This window comes from Cheilinus undulatus, linkage group 6 (genome assembly GCF_018320785.1).
Source record: "Cheilinus undulatus linkage group 6, ASM1832078v1, whole genome shotgun sequence".
Taxonomy (NCBI): Eukaryota; Metazoa; Chordata; class Actinopteri; order Labriformes; family Labridae; genus Cheilinus; species Cheilinus undulatus.
Window position 1 is genome coordinate 50,984,260 of NC_054870.1, and position 22,102 is coordinate 51,006,361.

A 22,102-nucleotide genomic window follows, 5' to 3' on the forward strand; every position below is an offset into this window, starting at 1 on the left:
GTATAAATATGGTAATATTAGTATATTTACGGTATTATTAGTATAAATACAGTAATATTAGTATAATTACAGTAATATTAGTACATTAATGATAATATTAGTATAATTATGGTCATATTAGTATATTTACGGTATTATTAGTTCAATTACAGTAACATTAGTTCAATTACATTATTATAATATTATAATAATTATCCTGTGCTGTATCATGTCCTTTTGCTTCATGTCTTAAACTATGACTAAAATTGTTCATCGCCTTTATTCCATGAGAAAGATTAGACTAAGACTAGCCAAAATGAGATTTTTGATGACAAAGTAAATTTAGTCTACATCAAGATGACTAAAACTTAAAGGTATTTAATCTTAAGACTAAGACTGAGACTAAAATTAAAAATATCTGTCAGAATGAACACTGGAGTGAGCATAGTAATCTGTCATATTGATGATGCGTGTGTCTCGCGTTTGCAGTTGTTTTTGAAAGATTTATTTCTGGGCCACCTGCTCCCTGTGTTTGCAGTTTAATGGTTGAATTTATGGTGGTTTTAAAGGTGGATTCCCACAATTTCACACAGTAAGATAAAGGGAACAACTGAGTAAAAGATTAGATGCAAAGCCTTATAACATACCTGCCAACACTCCTGTTTTTCCCAGGTTTCTCCCATATTTCAGCTCCCGCCCATTTCCTGTTTTGTCATTTCTCTCGGGAAACACACGTATTTTCTTGGCTCTACTACTAATTTATAAACACAGAATCAGATGTTTTGTATGTTTCTCTGCGGACACCAAAGTTGCCAGATTGTGTGTAAATCAAGTAATATACCCGCAGTCAACATAAAACTTCAACCCCTCTGTCCCTGCGACCTGGCAACCCACGACCTGACTGAAGGAGAGAGCTGAACTCTGAGCGGACAGATGAGATGAGAGCTGCATGAAGGAGCAGGGTAGCAGAAAGTGACAGGACAGCTCTGCATCATCACAGTACTTTATCTCAATGATGGTACAATATGAAGTCTTTAGCCCCGTGATTGGCTGATCCAGTCCTGCTGAAACCCCGCCCTTCACCTCCAGGATCACCTCCATCCCCCTCAGTGATCCTGAATGGGCTCAGCATTGTTTCTAACTAGTTTTAAACCCTCTTCATTATAAAGTTTGGTCATTCCTCTGGTTGTCTCTTTTTGCCCCGAGGGCTGCTGGAGAGGAAGTGTGACCATAAAAGGACCTCAGTCCTCCATCATGGCATGATATGAGGACGCCGTACTGTAGCGTTGGTGTGTTTAAGCGTGTGGCGGTGCTGACTAATGAAGGTCGTCCCTAACGAGCCGTCCCGCTCCGATGGCCTTTTCACAGCTTTTCTGGCATTTTGTCTTAAAAATAATTTCACGTCCCGATGTGTTTCCTCTCAGCGATAAGCTCTGCTTTGTCTGCTCTGAATTAAGGACCATGACATTTACAAATGTTAGCGTGCTGATGGGGGGAGGGGGGGATAATTGGAGGCCGGGGTGAGAGAGGTGGCTGCTTTCATTTTACAGTTACACGGGCCGTTTTAATAAAGCCAATTTGTTTTACATTGAAGAAAGCCTGTCAGGCATCCACTGTTTATAGTCCCTGATTTAACGGCTGCATAATCGCTGAAAATGCCAAACATCGGAGCGCCGTGTGCACGCGGCGGCCGCCACGCATGTTTGTCATCAACACTCGAGTGGGTGATCCAAGAAAAGTGCAAGTACAGCGACTGAGCAGAGAGGCTGACTGGAGATCAGTCACACATCCACGGCCACTCAGTGGTTAGGACTTTAATACTATTAAGCCCAACTAAAGACCAGAAAAGCTCAAAACCTTCTTTACCAGCTCAGTTCAGACCAAACAAGTCAAACAAACTCAGGTTGTGGACGTCGTCCATCAAGGTTAATGGAGATTAAACACAGCCCTGAATTTAGCCCAGAATGTCTTTATAACCAAAGATGTACCAAAACAGTTAGAACCTAAATGCACAGTATATAAAATCCACCACCAGGGGGCTCTCTACCAAAACAAAAACACTTTAAGACCATAGACCAGCGTTACTCAACCCTGCTCAACCAAAGAGCAGAATAGTTGAAAAATGACTTTGCAAGAGCCACAATCTAAGGGGTGAAAAGCGGCAAAAACTGATTAAAGTGGCAATAAAAATAAGTTAACCCTTTAAGCGCCAAAGTTGCAAAATTACGACAAGCAACATTGCTGAATTAAACAGGCTCTAGCTGTTGTTACCACTTTACACCAGGAGATGGTGGACACATTCAATCCCAGCAGCTATCGTGGGTGTGTTTCCATTCAAAGTTTTGGAGAGAGAGAGAGTTTTGAAAGACCCACCCCCGGTCGAGGAGACGAGGAAGCGGTGGTTGTAGTCGGAGTGTAACGGAGAGACAGAGAGCGAATTGTAGCAAGAATACTCACACTGCCAGGAGGAATAGAGGAATATTCACCTTCTGACATGATGTTCAGTTGTCCGGTGAAACCATGGGTGAGACTGACAGTGCATCTGTGAGCACCGACAGCGCGTCTACGCGCAGTGATAGTCCACAAGCAGTACATACCAAGGCCGATGCTTTGCCTCACCGTGGCCGGGGAGGGAGGGGATGTGGTGGGGGTATCAGGGTGGTCAAAACACTGCGATTAGTGACGCAGGTAAGGAATGGAAAACACAGTGGAGGTAGGGGCAGCCATGTTAGAAGCCATAGAAGAAAACCCAGTGGGGGTGGAGGCCGTCTGGTGATGTCAGAATATGCAAATTAGATGAGTGAATTTACTCTCATCACAAACCTTGGGTCATACTGAAGATTTTTCTCATTTACAGTAGGCCTATGCCTTTATCTCTAACCACTTTCAAGCTATAATCTTGATATCAAAATTGACTATTTTCTTGAAAAATCTCTGACGCCCAAAGAGTTAAATGTGGCAAATAATGGTCAAACAGCGGCAAAAAAAGTGTCCAGGGGGTTGAAAAGGGGCAAAGTAGGCATAAAATGGCAAAAAGTGGGTGAAAAGTGGGAAAAACAGGGAGAAGAAGTGGCAAAGCAGGGCAGAAAGAGGCAAAAGTGAGTGAGAAGTTACCAAAAAATGAGTTAAATGGGCATGCAGATGGCCTAGAGGCGCTACTCACGTACGCAGCATCCTGGGTTCGAATCCGGCCTTTGCCGCATGTCTCTCCCCACTCTCAACCCATTTCCAACTCTATCAACAGTCCTCCACTGTCAATTAAAGGCGCTTAGGAAGCCCAAAAATACATTAAAAAATTGACTAAAGTGGGCAAAATTGTGGGAAAAAAAGCTCAAAAAGCAGCAAATTGGCAAGAAGGCTGAAAACAGTGGCATTTAATGGCAAAGTACAGCTGAAATGGTCGAAGAAAAAAAAACAATTGTAAATAGCAGAAAGGAGGATCAAAGAGGCAAAAAACTGGTGTCAAAAATGGGATAAAAGTAGTAAAATGGGCAAAAAGAAATGCAAAAGTGGGCTTAAAGCAGTAAAAATGGATTAAAAGTGGCAACAAAAAACTGAAAAAAATTGGCAAAAAATTGCAAATAAGGGCAATAATATAAATATACAAACAAAATTAAACCCAACTGTATTAATGTGGGGATTCAAACTCATTAATGTGAGTTGTAATGAATAATTTCTGAGGTCATATTTTCTGGTTTCTGGTTTTCTGGGGGAATAATATTTCAAATTAAGACATAAAAGAGCCACACGTTGAGCATCACTGCATTGACTGTGGCCTCAGACATTTGGATCAACCTAACGGCAGACAAGAGCCCACCCACTGAGCTCTACTTCCTGTCACCTAAGCTATCACGAAAGCTAGCCTTCTGGTTGACAGATAGGTGGCATGTGCCTGGTAAGCTATCTGTCAATCAAATGAGATGCACCAATCAGTGCACAGTGAGGGTTTTTCCTAAATATGAAACAATTGTGGGACAAATACACCACCCGTACAGTGACGTGAAAATATTAGCTAACGAAACGTGTTTTGCTTTTTAAACCAGGCTGTAAACAAACATTTTGATTTCATTTATAAACCTATTAGAATGAGGGAGAAAAGCTGTTAAAAGGCACATTGAAATAGAGTGGATGCACATCCTGAGGCCACTTCCAGCGTGAACATGGACGTCCCTGTTTAGTGCATTTCTCCCTAATTCTGATAAATTTATGAATGAAAACAGGAAGTAGTATTAAGAAGAGGCACCGCTCGGCTCCACACACCTCTGCTGCTTACTTCCTGTTCTATATCGACAAGTTTGTTCTTTAAAAACGTCACTCTGTTAAGTTTATACTCCAGATAGATCGTCTCATGGATGTATTTCACATTCACCTCCTTATTAAGAGGGACAGGACTTTTTAAAAACTTCTTAGCAGGTGATTGGCTGAACATTCTGTCTGTGTCATTCATCACTGGCCAATCAGGGCAAAGACAAATGAGGTAGTAAAGGTGCAGCTTCAATGCTAACCTGCTTATACAATCTAGGGCTGGGTTAGTCTACATAGGACCGCCTCTTTCTCCTCTAACAAAGCTGATTGGTCAGATCCGTTTTCAGTTCAGAGGGAGAAAAGCTGTTAAAAGTGGCCTCCCTGGTCTGAGATTAAGACATCACTTAGCACTCTGGTCAGGGAGCAGCACATCTCCACTCATCATCTTCTGTTATTGTTTTGATTTAGAGCGAATTACAGATGACTGTGGGATTAAATCCCTAATAATACAGAATAATCTCAGCATTCTTCACTACATTAAATCAGCCACCAAACGTGTATGTCTACCATTAATTTTCTAACCACCAGCTGTCCTCCATGTTTGTTCCCCTCTGGCAGTAACGTCTTCACTCATTGGTTCATGTTCTGTAAATAAATTATCAACCTCTGATCTAACATTCTTTTCCTCTCACAGGACGGAAACATCATGAACGTCACTGAGTCGCTCTCTAACTCCACCTGGAGCTCAGGTACCGTCCCCCTGTCCATCCTGACCAGCAGCATCACCTCCTCCTCCTCCCCCGTCTCCCCCGTCTCCCACCCGGAGGTCACCATCATGGTGGTCCTGGGTCTCTCTCTGCTGCTGGCGGGGTTAGCGGCGTTCCTGGCAGTGTGCAGACCGTCGGAGCAGGATGGCGACTGCGAGGGGAGCTGCGGTCGAGGAGACGGACTAACCCGAGGAAGAGGAGGGTCCACGGAGCCTCAGCTGAAGGTGTGGAAGAGGCTGGGCTCCTACAGGAGGTCCTACAACCTCTCCTTCAGACGACCACCGCCACGCAGGGCGCACGGGAGAGAGAGCACGTCACGGTCGCCACAACGACAGACGCCGCAGACAGACGCCAACGTGGAGCCCAACCTCACCACGCCATGTCTGTTTGACTACGTGACTGAAATCTGACCACGGACATGGAGCGACCACGCCACCACGCCATGTCTGTTTGTCTACATGACTGAAATCTGACCACGGACATGGAGCGACCTCAGAAATAAGAGAAATAGAATAAAACTGATCCACTGTCAGAGAAAAGATGGAGAAATGTTAGACTTTGGATCTGATTCAGCGGAAATAAATAAATCTCCGTCCATAAATGAACTGTTCTAAATGTAAATCATGTCCATTTATCGGCTGTTTAGAGAGAATGTGGTCGTAGGATTTCTTGATTTGTCTTCTGTAGTAGAAGTATCCTGGTGTCAGTGTAGTTTACCGCAAACAAAATTTGAAAAAAACAAAACAAAACAAAAAACCAGAAACAAACTGTTTCACCAACCCAGATAAAAAATACAAAAAAAAAAAAAAAAAAAAAAAAAAAAAAATACATGGAAATGAAACCCTGTCCAGATCTCTTTCAGGCAGCCAGTGTCCTGTGTCCTGATCAAAAAGACAGATCAAAGATCAGAACACTGGGGATATAACATGCTTTTATTCCCATGTGAGTTGGTGCAGGTGCCAGAAAAAAGAATGTTACATCACCAATGTTCCTTTCTTTGATCTTCCTTTTAAGAGCAGAAAACAAAAACAACCAGATGAAAAACAATGTTTTTCTATTTTTTTTAAACTTTTCTTTTAAAAGCAAGGAAGAGAAATAAAAAGCAATTAATGTTTTTTTTTAATTCTCAATTTTAATCTGATCCAGAATAGGTTTTTTTTCCATGTTTTATTTTTCAATTTTTTTAAAAGATATTGTGAAACTGCTTGTTTCTTGATTTTGGATTTCTCATTTCAGGTTAAAAATAGGTTGGCGCTTAAATACACAAATCAAAAACCTGCCCTCTGACCTTTGAGAGAGTTCAAATTAAACTGGGAACCAATAAAAAAAAAAAAAAAAGTGTTCACTCCTCTTTTTTTCTTACTGTCTTTTTTGTTCTGATAAAAAAGATCAAAGAACGTAACACTGGTGCTGTAACATTCTTTTCTCCTATGTGTGATCTGCTGCAGGTGTTCTATTTAGAACTTAAGACATTTTAGACCTTTAGAATCTTAATTTTAGACTTTTAAAGACGTCTGAAGGATCCTCGTGAACCCTGAGTGTGATCACTGTGCACTATTAAAGCTGTCGTTCTCTTTTCCTCTACTTCCTCGTTCTCTAACTCCGTCCAGTCGAGTGAAGCATTAAAATAAAGACAGAAACTAGAGAGTTGAGTTTACCTGCAGGATGCTGGTTCCTCTGGGGACGCTCTCCAGCACGCTGGTCTCGTAGCTGTTCTGGAGGAAGATGGGTCTGTTGTCGTTGACGTCCTGGACCTCCACAGAAACCATGGCTGTCCCCGTCCTCCTGCTGCCTGCAGGGCCGTTATCTACGCAGACGTTAGAGCAGTTAGCGAGGTGGAAATAAGGAGATTACACAAAAATAGGCCAGTATATCATAAAACACACCTATAGCCTCCACCACCAGCACGTACGCCGCCTGAGTCTCTCTGTCCAGACCGACCACCGTCCGAACCACGCCGTCTCTGAACCCCACGCTGAATTTACCGTCCTGATTCCCTCCTGGAAGACGGGAAATACACAAACACACAAAACAACAAAAACACACACATAGGGGAGTTATTCTAAATAGCAAATAAATATTTTTAAATTCATTAACCTCCTGAGACCAGAGCTTTTATTCTGAATGCATTTTTAGTTTCCCCTATTTTTGGGATATTTAGGATCTGATCAGTTTAAAAGCTCAGCCTCGTTTTTAAACGCAAATTAATTTTGATCGAAAGTGATGTCCAACATCAACACAAATTCCTTTAAATTGTAAAGAAATTGCTTAAAATTTCTTTTTCATATTCCTCCAATGTTTCAGTGAAACTCTATCATAAATCCTAATTTTTGTTAAAAATGTCCCCAAAAATCCCATTTAAATTCCTAAAAAAATATTTTGAAGAGTCCCCAAAATCTCTAAGCAAATTCGCCAAAACATGGAACTGACAGGAAACTCCCCCGAACATCCTGACAAATTCCCTGATATTTGTATACATTTCAAGAAATTTCAAAGGACACACCAACTCCCAATTCCCAATCAAATTCCCAAACTTAAAAAATACATTTCCCAGGTTTCCATGAGAAAACTTTACATTTTTAAGCAAATTCTCCCCCAAAAGCCAAATAAAATTCTGAGACATTATATATACATACATCTCCCAAATTTATATTAAAAATCCCCTTAAAATTTTCCCAATATTTCATACAATACTCAAAAATTTCACAGCAAGTTCCCCCCAAAACTCCTAATGAAACTCGCTAAAAAACATATCCCAAAATTTCCACTAAAACACTTGAAAATTCCAAGATAACTTAGAACAAAAATTAAGTAAATTTGTGTTTGGTACATTATTTCTTTGTTGTAACAATGCTTCTTGGTAATAAATCTTATACTGTTGGAAAGCCTGTTTATCACCCTCTTAAATGATGCCACATTTGTAAGGATCATGCATTTGTATTGCATTGACAGAGAAGATTTGGCAAATTTTTAATGGGTGCAACGCACATACTCAGCTCTGCTGCTCATCCCACAGATGCATGTTCCTTACAAATGTGGCTTCATTTAAAAGGGAAATAAACAGGCTTTCCAACGGTAACAAAGAAATACTGAACCAAACACAAATTTGTATGTTTATATTCTCTAATTATTCAGGAAAATTCAATCGCAAATTCTGCCAGTATTCCAGATGAAGTACTCAAAGCATCTCAAAAGTTCTAACAGTATAAATCATTTCTATGCTACAGGAAAGCCAGAATGTAATGTCTTAATATGTGCATGCAGGGTCTTAGGAAGTTACAGTGATTTTTATGGTCTACCCCGTGGCGTGGCTGACCTGTGATAAAGTAGCTGAGCTCGGCGTTGAGACCGGCGTCGTCGTCCGTGCAGCTGAGACGAGCGACCACGTGGTCTCTGGGGACGCTCTCCTTAAGGGACACATTGTAGACGGACGGGCTGAAGGTCGGCGTCTCATCGTTCATGTCGAGTACTGATAAACACGGGGCACACAGGTGGATGACCATGAGGACAGGTAAGGACGTAAAACAGCTGGGAACACACGCTTTTGTTAATGTTAAGAAACAGGGAAAGACTTTAACTGAAATACAGATTTTTATGGTTCTTCTCTGATCTCCAGGACTCATTGTAATAAAACTATAAAACCTTTTTATGTTAGCGGTCCTATCTGAGTGATTTCATAGTAATCAGTGCAGTGTTACTCAGCCCTGCTCAACCAAAGAGCCAAACTGTTGAAAAATACATTTGCTAGAGCCAAAATCTAAGTGGTGGAAAATGGAAATTTTGAATTCCATGTTGAATTCATACTGCTGCTAGACCCACCAGCTCCTAAAATTCAGCTCCAGATTCTTTAAAGGTTTTTTGAGCTCTTCATGAAAAATGTTGGAGTATTGGGTCGCAGATGACTTAGCAGTTTTGCTCCATATGAGGGCAGCCTAGGTTCAAGTCTGGTCTGTGGCTCCTTTCCCACATGTCATTCCCGACTCTCTCATCCCTGTTTCAGGCTCTATCCACTTTCCTCCTGTCTTAATAAAAGCATAAAAGCCCATAAAGAGTCCTGAAGTAAAGTTACAGCTCAGTCAGCAGAGAACTCTAGTGAAGATTAATCTTAAAAACAGCAGAACCTTCATCATCGTCATCCTCTCCCTTGTCTCACCTGTGACGGTCAGCGTCGATGTGGACGTGCGGGGGAACTTCCCGGCATCAAAGGCGATGATTCTCAGGTGGTACTGTCCGATCTGCTCTCGGTCCAGCACAGCCGTGGACGTCAGGACACCTGTGGACGTGTTCAGGTAGAAGTCGAGGCGGGGCATCCCGACCTGCAGCGCCAAAGTGATCTGACCGTTCTTATCCTGGTCTGGGTCCTCCACCTGGACCTGGTGGGCAGAGAGAGATGTGTTCAGATACATACAGAGAAATATCAGACTGACCGGCCCTCTGATGTCCCCAACTGTCAAATCAAGCCATGGAGAGTCAAATGCACGTTTTAGGGTGCTGAGGTTTCATCACGGGCTGAAGAGCGGCGGCCAGAGTCCAACCCAACACATGAAGCCAGACTGAACATGGATGCATATAAAACAACTAATCTCACTAAATATGAGACTTAATTCCACAATCCACATCACCATAACTGTACTGGTTCATTTGTAGTCATCAATAGTGAGCCATTTATACTTCCTAATATGAAATTGTGTTATTTATGTTGAAAACCTGCTGTATGTTTCATTATCAAAGTCTCCCCTTCATTCATCTATAGCAGGGGTCTCAAACTCAGTCACAGCAGGGGTTGGATTCAGAATTTAGGCCTAACCTGAGGGTCTAACAGGGTCAACACAACCTTAAACTATTAACCTGATTTTTACCAGTGATAAAATATGAAGAAAACAGCACTGATGATAAACCATTTGGAAATACTAAAAGTAAAAATGATAAGTTTAAAGACTCAAATCTGAGATAAAAATTCCGACTTATTAGTTCAAAAGGTCAGAACACGACATTAAAAATAGAAAAATAATTTGCTTTGCATTGCACTTGGTGATGTATGGCTTGGATGCAGCTGCTCAGTCATGGAAACCCATTCATGAAGCTCTCTACCACTGTTCTTGAGCTAATCTGAAGGCCATGTGAAGTCTGGAGGTCTGTAGCCATTGACTCTGCAGAAAGTTGGTGACCTCTGCGCACTATGTACCTCAGCATCCGCTGACCCCGCTCTGTCATTTTACGTGGCCTACCACTTGGTGGCTGAGTTGCTGTCATTTCCAATCACTTCCACTTTGTTATAATACCACTGACAGTTGACTGTGGAATATTTAGGAGCCAGGAAATTTCACCACTGGACTTGTTGCACAGGTGGCATCCTATCACAGTACCACGCTGGAATTCACTGAGCTCCTGGGAGCGAGCCATTCTTTCACATATGTTTGTAGAAACAGTCTGCATGCCTAGGTGCTTGATTTTATACACCTGTGGCCATGGAGGTGATTGGAACACCTGATTTCCATTATTTGGATAGGTGAGTGAATACTTTTGGCAATATAGTGTACTTTAATAAAGCCTCTGGGAACAGCCTGCTCTTTCAGCAGTGACGTTCTGTGGCATTCCTTCCCTGACAAGAGTGACATGGCTGTCCTCTGGACCAGAGGTTCTCGAATGGTGTGGCAGGGCCCACTAGCGTGCCTTGAGGCAAGTCTAGGTGTGCCGTGGGAATTTGTACGACCATACGTTATTACTACAACTTTGTCCCAAGTACTGAAAAAACCCTGACTATGTTTTCTACTCATTTTTACGACTTGCTTGACAACTTAAACCCTTCTGCTGCTTAGTAGCAGTTTTGGCGCTTCTTATTACTAATTTTGACCCATTTTTGCCACTTTTTGGAACATTTGGCCACATTTAAACCGATTTTGCTACCCTTTTGCTGATTTTTGCTATTGTTTGGCCATTTTTGCCCCTTTATAAGCCCTTTTAAAACCTTTTGACCACCTGATTGCAACTTTAACTAATTTTTGCCACTTTTCTGCCATTTGTAACCTATTTTGCCACCTTTTGGACACTTTTAACCCATTTTTTGCCACCTTTTTTTTCCAATTTTCACCCACTTTAGCCTTTATTGAGCCACTTTTTTCCCCAATTTTTCCCCTTTATATCACTCTTAACCTATTTTTACCACCGTTTTACAACATGTTACCCTTTAAGACCACTTGTCACCCATTTTTGCCACCTTTTTGACACTTATCACATGTTTTTGCCACTTTTAACCTATTGGTTGGCCACTTTTTGACAATTTCTGACCATTGTTTAGTCTGTCTTGCCACTTATTGCCCAATTTTGCCACATTTTCTGATCACTTTTCACTCATTTTTGCCACCTTCCAGGCACCTTTTGCCAACACCATGATTCCCCAGTTGGCAGTAAAATTATTCAAAAAGTCTATTTTGTATCGATTTAAACATGGCGTGCCTTGAGATTTTGGCTTGGGCGAAAAAAGTTTGAAAACCCCTGCTCTGGACTAGGTCCAGTCAGCAGTCTTCCTCATGATTGTGGTTGTGTGTACTGAACCAGAGTGACAGAATGAAGGCTCAGGAAACCTTCAAATGAGACTTTTCCACATTATTCTAATATTCTAATCACTGTTACCGTTCTAATCAAAACTAAAAAATGGTCTGAGAATGTTTAACCTGGTAGAGGATGAATCTTGAATTGATGGAAATATAACTTTCTGAAATATATCACAGGAGAAAATGAACGTCTACATGCTCTCCTATGTTTTGAGATGCACCTTTACATAAAGCACAAAGAATATAAATATTGAACAGGAGAAAAACTACAGGTAAAAAAAGAATAAAATAATCCAGTTAAGGGTCAGCATTGCTTGCTTTCTTGTTGTCAACAGTAGCTGACCAGTCTAGATTAAAATTGCACTGTTGAAAACAAATGATAACAAAAATGAAGTTTGCAGCTGTGGTGTTGTTTTACCCCTCCCGCCTTCATAAATAAAGTTTATTATTCCACCTTAAACACTGAGGATCCCACAGGCAGACCCTCAGGGACCTCGGCCACAGACGGCAGATTGATGAAGTCCGGATCGTTGTCGTTTAGATCCAGAAGGTTCACAAACACTGTGGTACTCGCTGACGCACGCAGAGGGGGGCTGCCGCCTGCAGAGGGCGCCAGAGACACATACACAGAGACAGAGAAGAAGAGAGAAGAGTTTATCAGCAGAGGAAAAACTGGAATAGTCGACATGCAAATTAAAGAAGGAGGAATTAGAGAGATTTAAAGATGCCTTACATGAGTTCAAAGAGAGCACCTTAACACCTGATACCTGTTTAAGTCCCACACAACCAATGATGGGAAATTTGGCTTTTAAATGAGCAAAGGTTGGGTAAACTCATAATCTGATAAATTTCCCACCAGTCTGGGTAATACCCCTTAGACGGTGTTTGGGAAGGGCACTACCCTTTAAGATAAAACTCACAGGGTGAGTGGACAAACATTCTGTCTGTCACATTCATGATGGTCCAATCACAGCAACAGAAGTAGGCGTTAATCACCACTGAGGAGTACACTCCATACAGAGCTGGGAATGAGTATTTCCACCCTCCTGATTTCCTGAAGTTTCAGATCATCAAACTAATGCTAACATTAGACCTGAGGAAATACAAAAGTCAGCTTTTAAAGGGGACATATTTTACCCTTTTAAGACGAGTTTGTATCGGTCTCAGAGGTCCCCAAAACATGTCTGTGAAATCTGTAGCTGAAAAAACACTCCAGTATTGGATGTTTGCATGTCTAAACCCCTCTGTGTCAGACCTGCTCAGAACAAGCTGTTTCTGTGTCTGTGGCTTTAAATGTTAATGAGCTGTCTGACTCCACCCTGACTCCGCCCCTCTCAGGAAATGGAAGTGGCTCTCCTGATCCTCCTCTTAGCTGCCAGCTGAGGAAAGGAGAGGAGGGCAGAACTTTCTTCCAGGTGGGGAGGGCCAACCTAACCTGGGGATGGGGCTAACTCTCCACATGACATCATGAGGGGAAAATTTCAGAATGGCTTGTTTCAAGACACATTTTCTGATAGGTGGAGGGGGGTGGGTGCTCTGGTATTTGAGGGGATTGTAGACAGGCCAGGGGCTCATATTTTTGTTAGGCAAGCCTGAAAAAGTGACTTTTGCACATTATGTCCCCTTTAAATGATTTTTTCATCTTCTGAGGGAAAAAGCCATCCAAACCTACCTATGTCATTTTTACAGTGTATATAACCATGGTCATTTTTTAGCATAAATTACCATGATAATTTTTTACAGTATCCATAACATGGCCATTTATACAGTGTATATAACCATGGTCATTTTTTGCAGTGTATACAACCATTTTCCTTTTTACAGTGTATATAACCATGGTCATTTTTTACAGTTTATATAACCATGGTCATTTTCTACAGTGTAAATAACCATGGTCATTTTTTACAGTGTATATAACCATTTTCCTTTTTACAGTGTATACAACCATGGTCATTTTTTACAGGTTATAAAACCATGGTCATTTGATACAGTGCATTTAACCATGATCATTTTCTGCAGTGTATATAACTGTGGTCATTTACCAGTTTTTATATTTCTTTGGTCATTTTTTACAGTTTATATAACCATGGTCATCTTCTACAGTGTATATAACCATGGTCATCTTCTACAGTGTATATAACCATGGTCATTTTTTACAGTTTATTTAACCATGGTCATTTTCTACAGTGTAAATAACCATGGTCATTTTTTACAGCGTATATAACCATTTTCCTTTTTACAGTGTTTATAACCATGGTCATTTTTTACAGTGTGTATAACCATGGTCATTTTTTACAGTGTATATAAACAGTGTAAGTACTGACGGTCCATAGCTGAGATGACAATGGTCCTCATTAAGGCCGCGTGCCCTGGGTTGGAGCTCTCTCGGTCCAGAGTGACCCCGCTGGTGCGGATCTTTCCGGTGCTGCTGTTGATGGTGTAGAACGGGTTCTCTGGACTGATGCTGTACACCACCGTCCCATTGAGTCCGTTATCAGGGTCCATGGCTAACACCTGCACAGGTAAGAAAAATAAAGTAATCTATGAGGGGTGGTAAACAACCTAAAAATCTAATCCAACCGAAACCATTAAACCCAACCATCCAACCAATCCCTAAAGCCCAACCATAAAACCGAAACCATAAAGCCCAACCATCCAACTGAAACCATAAAACCCAACCATCCAACCAAATCACACAGCCAAACCACCCATACCAACCATTCAGCAAAAACATAAAGCCAAACCAAACCAACCATCCATCTGAAACCATAAAGCCCAACCATCCAACCAATCCCTAAAGCCCAACCATTCAACCAGTCCCTTAAGCCCAACCATCCAACCAAAACCATAAAGCCCAACCATTCAACTGAAACCATAAAACCCAACCATCCATCTGAAACCATAAAGCCCAACCATCCAACCAAATCCATAAAGCCCAACCATTCAACTGAAACCATAAAACCCAACCATCCATCTGAAACCATAAAGCCCAACCATCCAACCAAATCTATAAAGCCCAATCATCCAACCAATCCCTAAAGCCCAACCATCCAACCAAAACCATAAAGCCCAACCATCCAACTGAAACCATAAAACCCAACCATCCAACCAAATCACACAGCCAAACCACCCAAACCAACCATCCAACCAAACCATAAAACCCAACCATCCAACCAAACCATAAAGCCCAACCATCCAACCAAACCATAAAACCCAACCATCCAACCAAAACCATAAATCCAAACCATCCAAACCAACCATCCAACCAATCCCTAAAGCCCAACCATCCAACCAAACCATAAAGCCCAACCATCCAACCAAACCATAAAACCCAACCATCCAACCAAAACCATAAATCCAAACCATCCAAACCAACCATCCAACCAATCCCTAAAGCCCAACCATCCAACCAAACCATAAAGCCCAACCATCCAACCAAAACCATAAAGCCTCACTACCAACCAAACAAACCACTAACTAAACCATCCAACCAAACCACTAACTTAACCATCCACTAACTAAACCATCCAACCTTACAAACCAAGAACTGGACCATCCATCCAGACAAGCAAACCACTAAGCCAAACCTACAATCAAAGACATCCTCAGCACAAATTTTCCACCTAAACACTCCAACCAGATTACCAGAATCATAACATGTACTGAGTGGTTTAATGAGAGTTAACTAACAGGAGAGTTCATGGCTGGAATCATGTTATCAGGTTTGCCGTCCAACCAAATCAGCTTGACAGCCAAACCACCCAAATCCAGCCATCCAGCTGACCAGCTGAATCCAGCTAAAGCCCAACCATCCAAGCTGAAACCAGCTGACCCAAACCATCCAACCATGAATTGTAAATATGTTAGGTCCCACATGGTTGTGTTACTGGTGGATACCACTAGAGGACGGGCTAGTGGTCTCAGGCAGTATCTAATTCCCTGATAAGTGGAATATAAACTAGGACCATGGAAACACTAGGGGATGTTATGCTAGCGGTGTACTGGTTTATTTAGTGACTATGTTAGATGGTGACTTTTATCTGAACTGTCTGAAGATATTGTGGTTTAAGCAGCGGTTAAAAACAGAAAAGACGCATCAGCCAGACGCAGCGAGCACATGGCAGCCATCATGGAGACGCTAACAGGAAGTGTATCTACGAGCTGAGAGAAGGAGGGAGAACATTTATAGAAACAGGAGCATCCTCTCTCTCAGAGTCAGAGGGGACGGCTGATGGATGGATAAAGGCCGAGTTAAACTCTGGTTGGTTTTTAAAGAGCTGATCAATAATTCAGAGCTCAGAATAAAGAGTAAAAAATCTTAATTGGTCGTTAAAGGTTTGAGCTTTAATAATTCAGCAGACGTCCCAGGATTATTGATTATCTGTGCAGACAGGAGGAGACGATGTTAGGTGTGTGGAAGAGTCCATTACCCCACCTAAAGACAGAGAGCAGGTAGGTTTGATTTCATCTGTTTAACCCTTTAATAACCACACAGACAGGTCTGAACTGTAGTTTAAATTCAGCAGTCAGTGACTGCACACCTATGAGAGGTCTCAGCAGGTGGCCTCTGTCGCCATGGAAACACAGGCTGGGCTAAGGGTCCAGTCACAGGATGGAACAGCTTTGGGGGGGCAGGGTTTCTTAAGAGATGGTCAGAGGAGGAAGACGGGGCCAGCATCAGACCGCCAACAAGAGATAAAGATCGAGGAAGAGGAGAGGAAGTTAAGAATCCTCTGGATTTAAGGTAGAGCATCAGGAACCTCTCTTTTCTTTTCTGTCCCTGTCTTATCTTTTCTTTTCCCTCTTTTCTAATCTACCTTTTTACTCTTTTCTTTTTCAAGTTTCTTTTTATTTTTTATCTGATCTCTTTCTCTTCTTTTTTATTTCCGCTTTAATTTCTTTTATTTCTGTCTTTCCATCTGTTTTTCTTTCTTTCCTAATTTCTTTTTCTTTACCAATCATTCTCTACATACTTTCCCCTCGTCTTTTTCCCATCCTTTCCTTTCCTTTCTGTCTTTTCTTTTTTCATTTCCTTGTCATCCCTTTCCTTCCATGTCATCCCTTTCCATTCTTTTCTTTCATCTCTTTCCTTCCTTGCCTTCCCTTGTCTTTTCCTTTCCTTTCCTTTCCTTGCCTTCCTTCCTTCCTTTCCTTTCCTTTTCTTTCTTTTCCTTTCTCATCTTTCTTTCCTCTCCCTCTCCTCCCACTGTCTCTCACTGTCTTCTCTCTTTCTTTAACTCTCTTTCTGTCTCATCTGCTCCCTCCCTCTATCCCCCTGTGTCTTCTCCTCTTCTCTCTTTCCTTTCCTTTCCTTTTTCCTCTTCTGTCTTCCTCTTTGTCTCTTATCCTCTCTCTCCTTCTCTCCCCGTGTCTTCTCCTTCCTCTCTCTTTCCTCTTCTGTCTCTCTCTTTCTCTCTGATCCTCTCTCTCCTTCTCTCCCCCTGTGGCTTCTCCTTCCTCTCTCTTTCTCTCTCATTCTCTCCCTCCTTCTCTCCCTCTTCGTCTCCTCATCTTCCTCTGCCAGCAGCTGAATAATTCTCGCTGAATGACTGCAGGCTACATTTTAATTAGCAGTCGGACTCCTTTAATTACGCTGGGTGACGCCTCTTTAATTAATGGACAATCGGAGCTTAATGAACATCAAGAGGCAGGCTGCGGCTCAGAGACGGTCGGAGCTAATATCATCATTATAGCTGTTTACTGAGGAAGAAGTTTGTCCATCAGACTGTCTGCACCAACATTTTAGAAACTGTTTCAGCCATCCTCAAATATTAAAACTTTATCAAAACAAACCACATTTAGTTATTACAACTCTGCTAAAGTTTTTAGAACCATGAAAAATAACTGAAACCAAAGACAGAGAACTGAAGCCAGGAGAGTTTCACTAAAGAAATGCCAACAATGACGTTCTCAATGCTTCATCAGACAAACCTGATTCATGTTTAAACGTCCATGTTTTTATTTATTCAGCTGCTGTTTATTAGGATTACGTTGGAAAACACTAATCTGTAGTCAGCCAGGCTTTAAAAACACTTCAGACCTCAATCCATCTGGTCTGTGGCCAGTCTGACCAGTCGACTAGGTAAACAGGTGTGAAAAGCAGATGTGCAAGCAGGTAGACAGGTGTGAAACAAGGTAAACAGGTGTGCAACCAGGTAGACAGGTGTGGAACTTGGGTGGCAGGTGTGAAACCAGATAGACAGGTGTAAAATAAGGTAAGCTGGTATGAAAAGCAGGTAGACAGGTGTGGAAGTATGTTAACAGGTGTGAAACCAGATAGACAGGTGTGGAACCAGATAGACAGGTGTTAAACCAGGTAAACAGGTGTGAAACCAGATAGACAGGTGTGAAACCAGATAGACAGGTGTTAAACCAGGTAAACAGGTGTGAAACCAGATAGACAGGTGTTAAACTAGGTAAACAGGTGTGAAACCAGATAGACAGGTGTGAAACCAGATAGACAGGTGTTAAACCAGGTAAACAGGTGTGGAACCAGATAGACAGGTGTTAAACCAGATAGACAGGTGTGAAACCAGATAGACAGGTGTGGAACCAGATAGACAGGTGTGAAACCAGATAGACAGGTGTGAAACCAGATAGACAGGTGTTAAACCAGGTAAACAGGTGTGAAACCAGTTAGACAGGTGTGGAACCAGATAGACAGGTGTTAAACCAGATAGACAGGTGTGGAACCAGATAGACAGGTGTGAAACCAGATAGACAGGTGTTAAACCAGGTAAACAGGTGTGAAACCAGATAGACAGGTGTTAAACCAGGTAAACAGGTGTGAATCCAGGTAAACAGGTCTGAAACCAGATAGACAGGTGTGAACACTCACAGAGATGACGTCGGTGTTGATGGGACTCATCTCCACCACGTTGGCGTGATATGGCTCGTCTCTCCACATGGGGGCGTTATCGTTGATGTCCAGGATGGTGATGTTCACCTGAGAGAGGAAAGGGGGAGGAGCTTCAAGAACCATCCTGGTTTATTGGAGGGGAATGTAATGACACAACATTCTGTATCTTTAAATAACATCACGTTTTCAGTGATGCTGGGGGGAGTGAAAGGTTGGTGTGAATACAGACCAGCAGACGGGTTTAATAAGACTAGGGGAATACACATTTATGTTAAAATAATCATCTATCTGCCAGACTATATTTTGTAATTCGATGTGCCTCTAGGGGGCGTCTGATCTCAAACAGAAGAAGTGTGATGGCAGATTTCTTCAGATCAGGGAGATCAGAGACCTTGGTGCCCTGGTGCTTGAAAAATAAAATAGAAGTGCTCCCTTAGATGGCAGAAAAACCTAACTAAATGTTCTCCAGGATGGAGAGGGTGGAGCTTGTTCTCCACACTGTAGGACAGGTGATGCTGGTTACCGTGGCGATGCCAGTCTTCTGCTGAGGCCCCACCCCTCCATCAACGGCCCTGATGATCAGGATGTACTCTGACTTCAGCTCGCGGTCCAACAGGGCCGTGGTCGTGATCTCACCTGACACAAGAAGATGGAAAACTTCAAAATAAAATTACAGTTACACAACATTCCCTCTTCGCCAGGCTGAGTGGTAAAACATTCCGAAACTCTTCTGTCTGTTCTTTGGAGAACTGATGGAAACATGGGGAAATTCAATTTCTCCATTAATCATCTCTGACTCAGACCGGCTTTTCTTGGTGGCGTGCACCGACCTGAGCGTGAGTTGAGCCTGAACTGAGACGATCCCTCCAGGGAGTAGATGAGGGACGCCTGGCCGAACTCTCGAGAGGCGTCCAGATCAGACGCATTCACCAGCAGGACGGTCGCTCCTGAGGGGAGAATAGAGAGATACTTACTGTAATAAAGATTAGGGAGAGTGAGAATTAACTCATATTGTTTATAATCCAGATTATAGATAATGGATTATAGGCAACAATCTCAAGAGGCATCCATATCAGACACATTCACTAACAGGACGGTCGCTCCTGATAGAGAGATAATTACTGAATAAGATTAGAGAGAGTGAGAAAGTCTCCCATTGTTTATAATCCATAAAACATAATCCATGATGGATTGTAGATTATGGATCACAGGCAACACTCTGCAGAGGCATCCAGATCAGACGCATTCAGCAGCAGGACGGTCGCTCCTGGGAGGAAGATTGAGAGATAACTACAGTAATAAGACTAGAGAGAGTGAGAATGAACGTCTGTTTATAATCCATAATCCATAAATCCATGATGGATCATAGATCATGGATTATCGGCCTAATTCTCGACAGGTGTCCAGATCAGACACATTCACCCTCAGCTCTGAGTGGGATTATAGATCATGGATATGAGTCCAGAAATTATAACACCCTGGATTTTGTTTTACAGATTATAGATCATGGAATATAGGTAATGGACTAAATGACACTGGATTATGTTTCAGAGTTTATGGATTTGGGTTTATTGTTCATAGATACTAGATGACAGATCAGTGATCATGTTTTATGGATTACATATCACGGATTATGTTTGATAGCTTACAGATCATGGATTATAAATCAGTGAATTATAGATCAATAGATCACGGATTAACGGATTATGGATCAGTGGATTACAGATCAGTGGATTATAGATCAGTGGATTATAGATCAGTGGATTACAGATCAGTGGATTATAGATCAGTGGATTATAGATCAGTGGATTACAGATCAGTGGATTATAGATCAGTGGATTACAGATCAGTGGATTACAGATCAGTGGATTATAGATCAGTGGATTACAGATCATTGGATTACAGATCAGTGGATTATAGATCAGTGGAATATCATTTTGCTTATCTTGGCTCATTCCTGTCTATGATCTGATTAATTCTTCCTCAGGTAGGGAGAGGATTGTTGTCCCCCAGCTCAGTCTGAAGGACCTAAACCTTCTTTAACATGGACTGTGTCTGCTGTGCTGAGCTGAGCTTCTCTTTCAGACTTTTCTGTGCATGCACTCCTGGAAAAATCTTCAAACTTTGGAAAAGCTGCTTCTGAAATCTGTCCTCATTTCCCTCTTTACCCATCAGAGGAGAACAGAGGCTGAGACTATTACCTGTTTATTTGTCGCTTCAACAGGAATCTATATCAGATGAATTTAACGACTGCTCACTCTCTGTTATTCTCCTTTAGTTTAACCACACAACAACATAACCACTAACAAATCTGCACAGCTGTATAACTCCACACCTCTGAACATACGTGCTATGTCTATATAATCCATTTTATAATACAATTCTATATTTTTATAACGTTATATTTTAAAACTCAGTTCTAAATCTGGTTTGGTGTTCATGTATGTGACCCGGACTTCTGCTGTAAGATATCCGAACACTGACAGAGCTTCCTGTCTGAACTCTGCCATCTCTACGTTTGTTCACACCTGAAGGGAACAGAAATTTACACTTATATGTTTGCATGGATTATTAAAGTCTGGATTTTGTCACATTAACACAGTGAATCATCTTTTTTTAAGTGCATGCTTCTGTTTCTCTGTGTGGATCCTGGTTTTGTATGAGCTGACTCACCTGCGATGATGTTCTCGGGGATTTTGACGATGTAGGACGGCTGGCTGAACTCCGGCGGGTTATCATTTTCATCCTGAGGAGGAGAAATACAAAGACGGTCTTAAACCAGATCAGTGACTGAAGAGTTAATGATTAGGAATGGGGAAATAAAACGCAGACTCAGATTTTTTAAAAGTCCTCAGGATGTGAAAGCAGAGAGAGTCAATTTAAAGGCTCCATGTGGACAAAGAAATTAGCTTAAAAATAATTACAAATATGATAAATTAAATTAAAAATAAAATCCAGGTTCCAGAATCTCTGTTAACAAGGCTACAGACACACTCTGCTCCTCACCAGCCTCCTCTCTGGACAAACTCTGCCCCCTAGTGTCTAAGTCTGCTCCAAACATTCCACCTAGTCCCTGGCCAACTGAGAACCTCAGAGAGGAAAAGGATGTTATATAATAAAAAAAATCTAAATTAAAGAATGAACCATATACCAATAATCAAAGATTAAAAAATAAATGTTTCTGTGTTCACGCTGTCATGGCAGTTTGTCCTGTTTTTTCAAGTTTATTATTCATCAGTATATGACATTGACTTAGGGGCCACATTGAGTTAGATGGAGGGCTGCATGTGGTCCCAGGGCTGCCAGTTTTCCAACGCTACTCTAAGTCAAGAGGAAGTGGCTGCTTTAACTTCTTTATTAATGCATTAGTGAGAAAAAATATGAGAAATATAAAATTAGAGGATATGAGAACTAAAAGAGGTTAGTATTGATCTGTGATTACATAAAGATTAAAAATGTGATTATGATGTGATGCGGAGGTTTAATCTGACAAGAATAAACGACTAGAATAAAGACGGTGTTTATTCCTAGACAGAGAGCTGTGAGCTGGTAGACTCCCCGCTGTGAGAGAAATGTCAACACAATAACTACACATACGACACCATTATATCGGTTTACACTGAGGGAGAGAGAGTGAGAGAGAGAGAGGGCGAGAGAGGAGAGAGAGGCTGCCAGCTGCTGATAAACCTCAGTGAGTC

General features: G+C 41.7%; 1 protein-coding gene across 1 annotated transcript in view; it reads right to left on the reverse strand.

Moving 5' to 3' along the window:
- The window catches only part of cdh23 (cadherin-related 23), a 311,828-nt gene that overhangs the window by 70,425 nt on the left and 219,301 nt on the right, over positions 1 to 22,102 (reverse strand). The window contains exons 17-26 of the mRNA XM_041789179.1: positions 21,078 to 21,150; positions 19,235 to 19,351; positions 18,928 to 19,040; positions 18,384 to 18,491; positions 13,870 to 14,059; positions 12,000 to 12,145; positions 9,145 to 9,364; positions 8,308 to 8,460; positions 6,878 to 6,991; positions 6,650 to 6,798 (exon numbers count right to left, since the gene is read on the reverse strand). Of these exons, the coding sequence (XP_041645113.1) occupies positions 6,650 to 6,798; positions 6,878 to 6,991; positions 8,308 to 8,460; positions 9,145 to 9,364; positions 12,000 to 12,145; positions 13,870 to 14,059; positions 18,384 to 18,491; positions 18,928 to 19,040; positions 19,235 to 19,351; positions 21,078 to 21,150 (1,383 nt within the window). The remainder of the gene's footprint in view (positions 1 to 6,649; positions 6,799 to 6,877; positions 6,992 to 8,307; positions 8,461 to 9,144; positions 9,365 to 11,999; positions 12,146 to 13,869; positions 14,060 to 18,383; positions 18,492 to 18,927; positions 19,041 to 19,234; positions 19,352 to 21,077; positions 21,151 to 22,102) is intronic.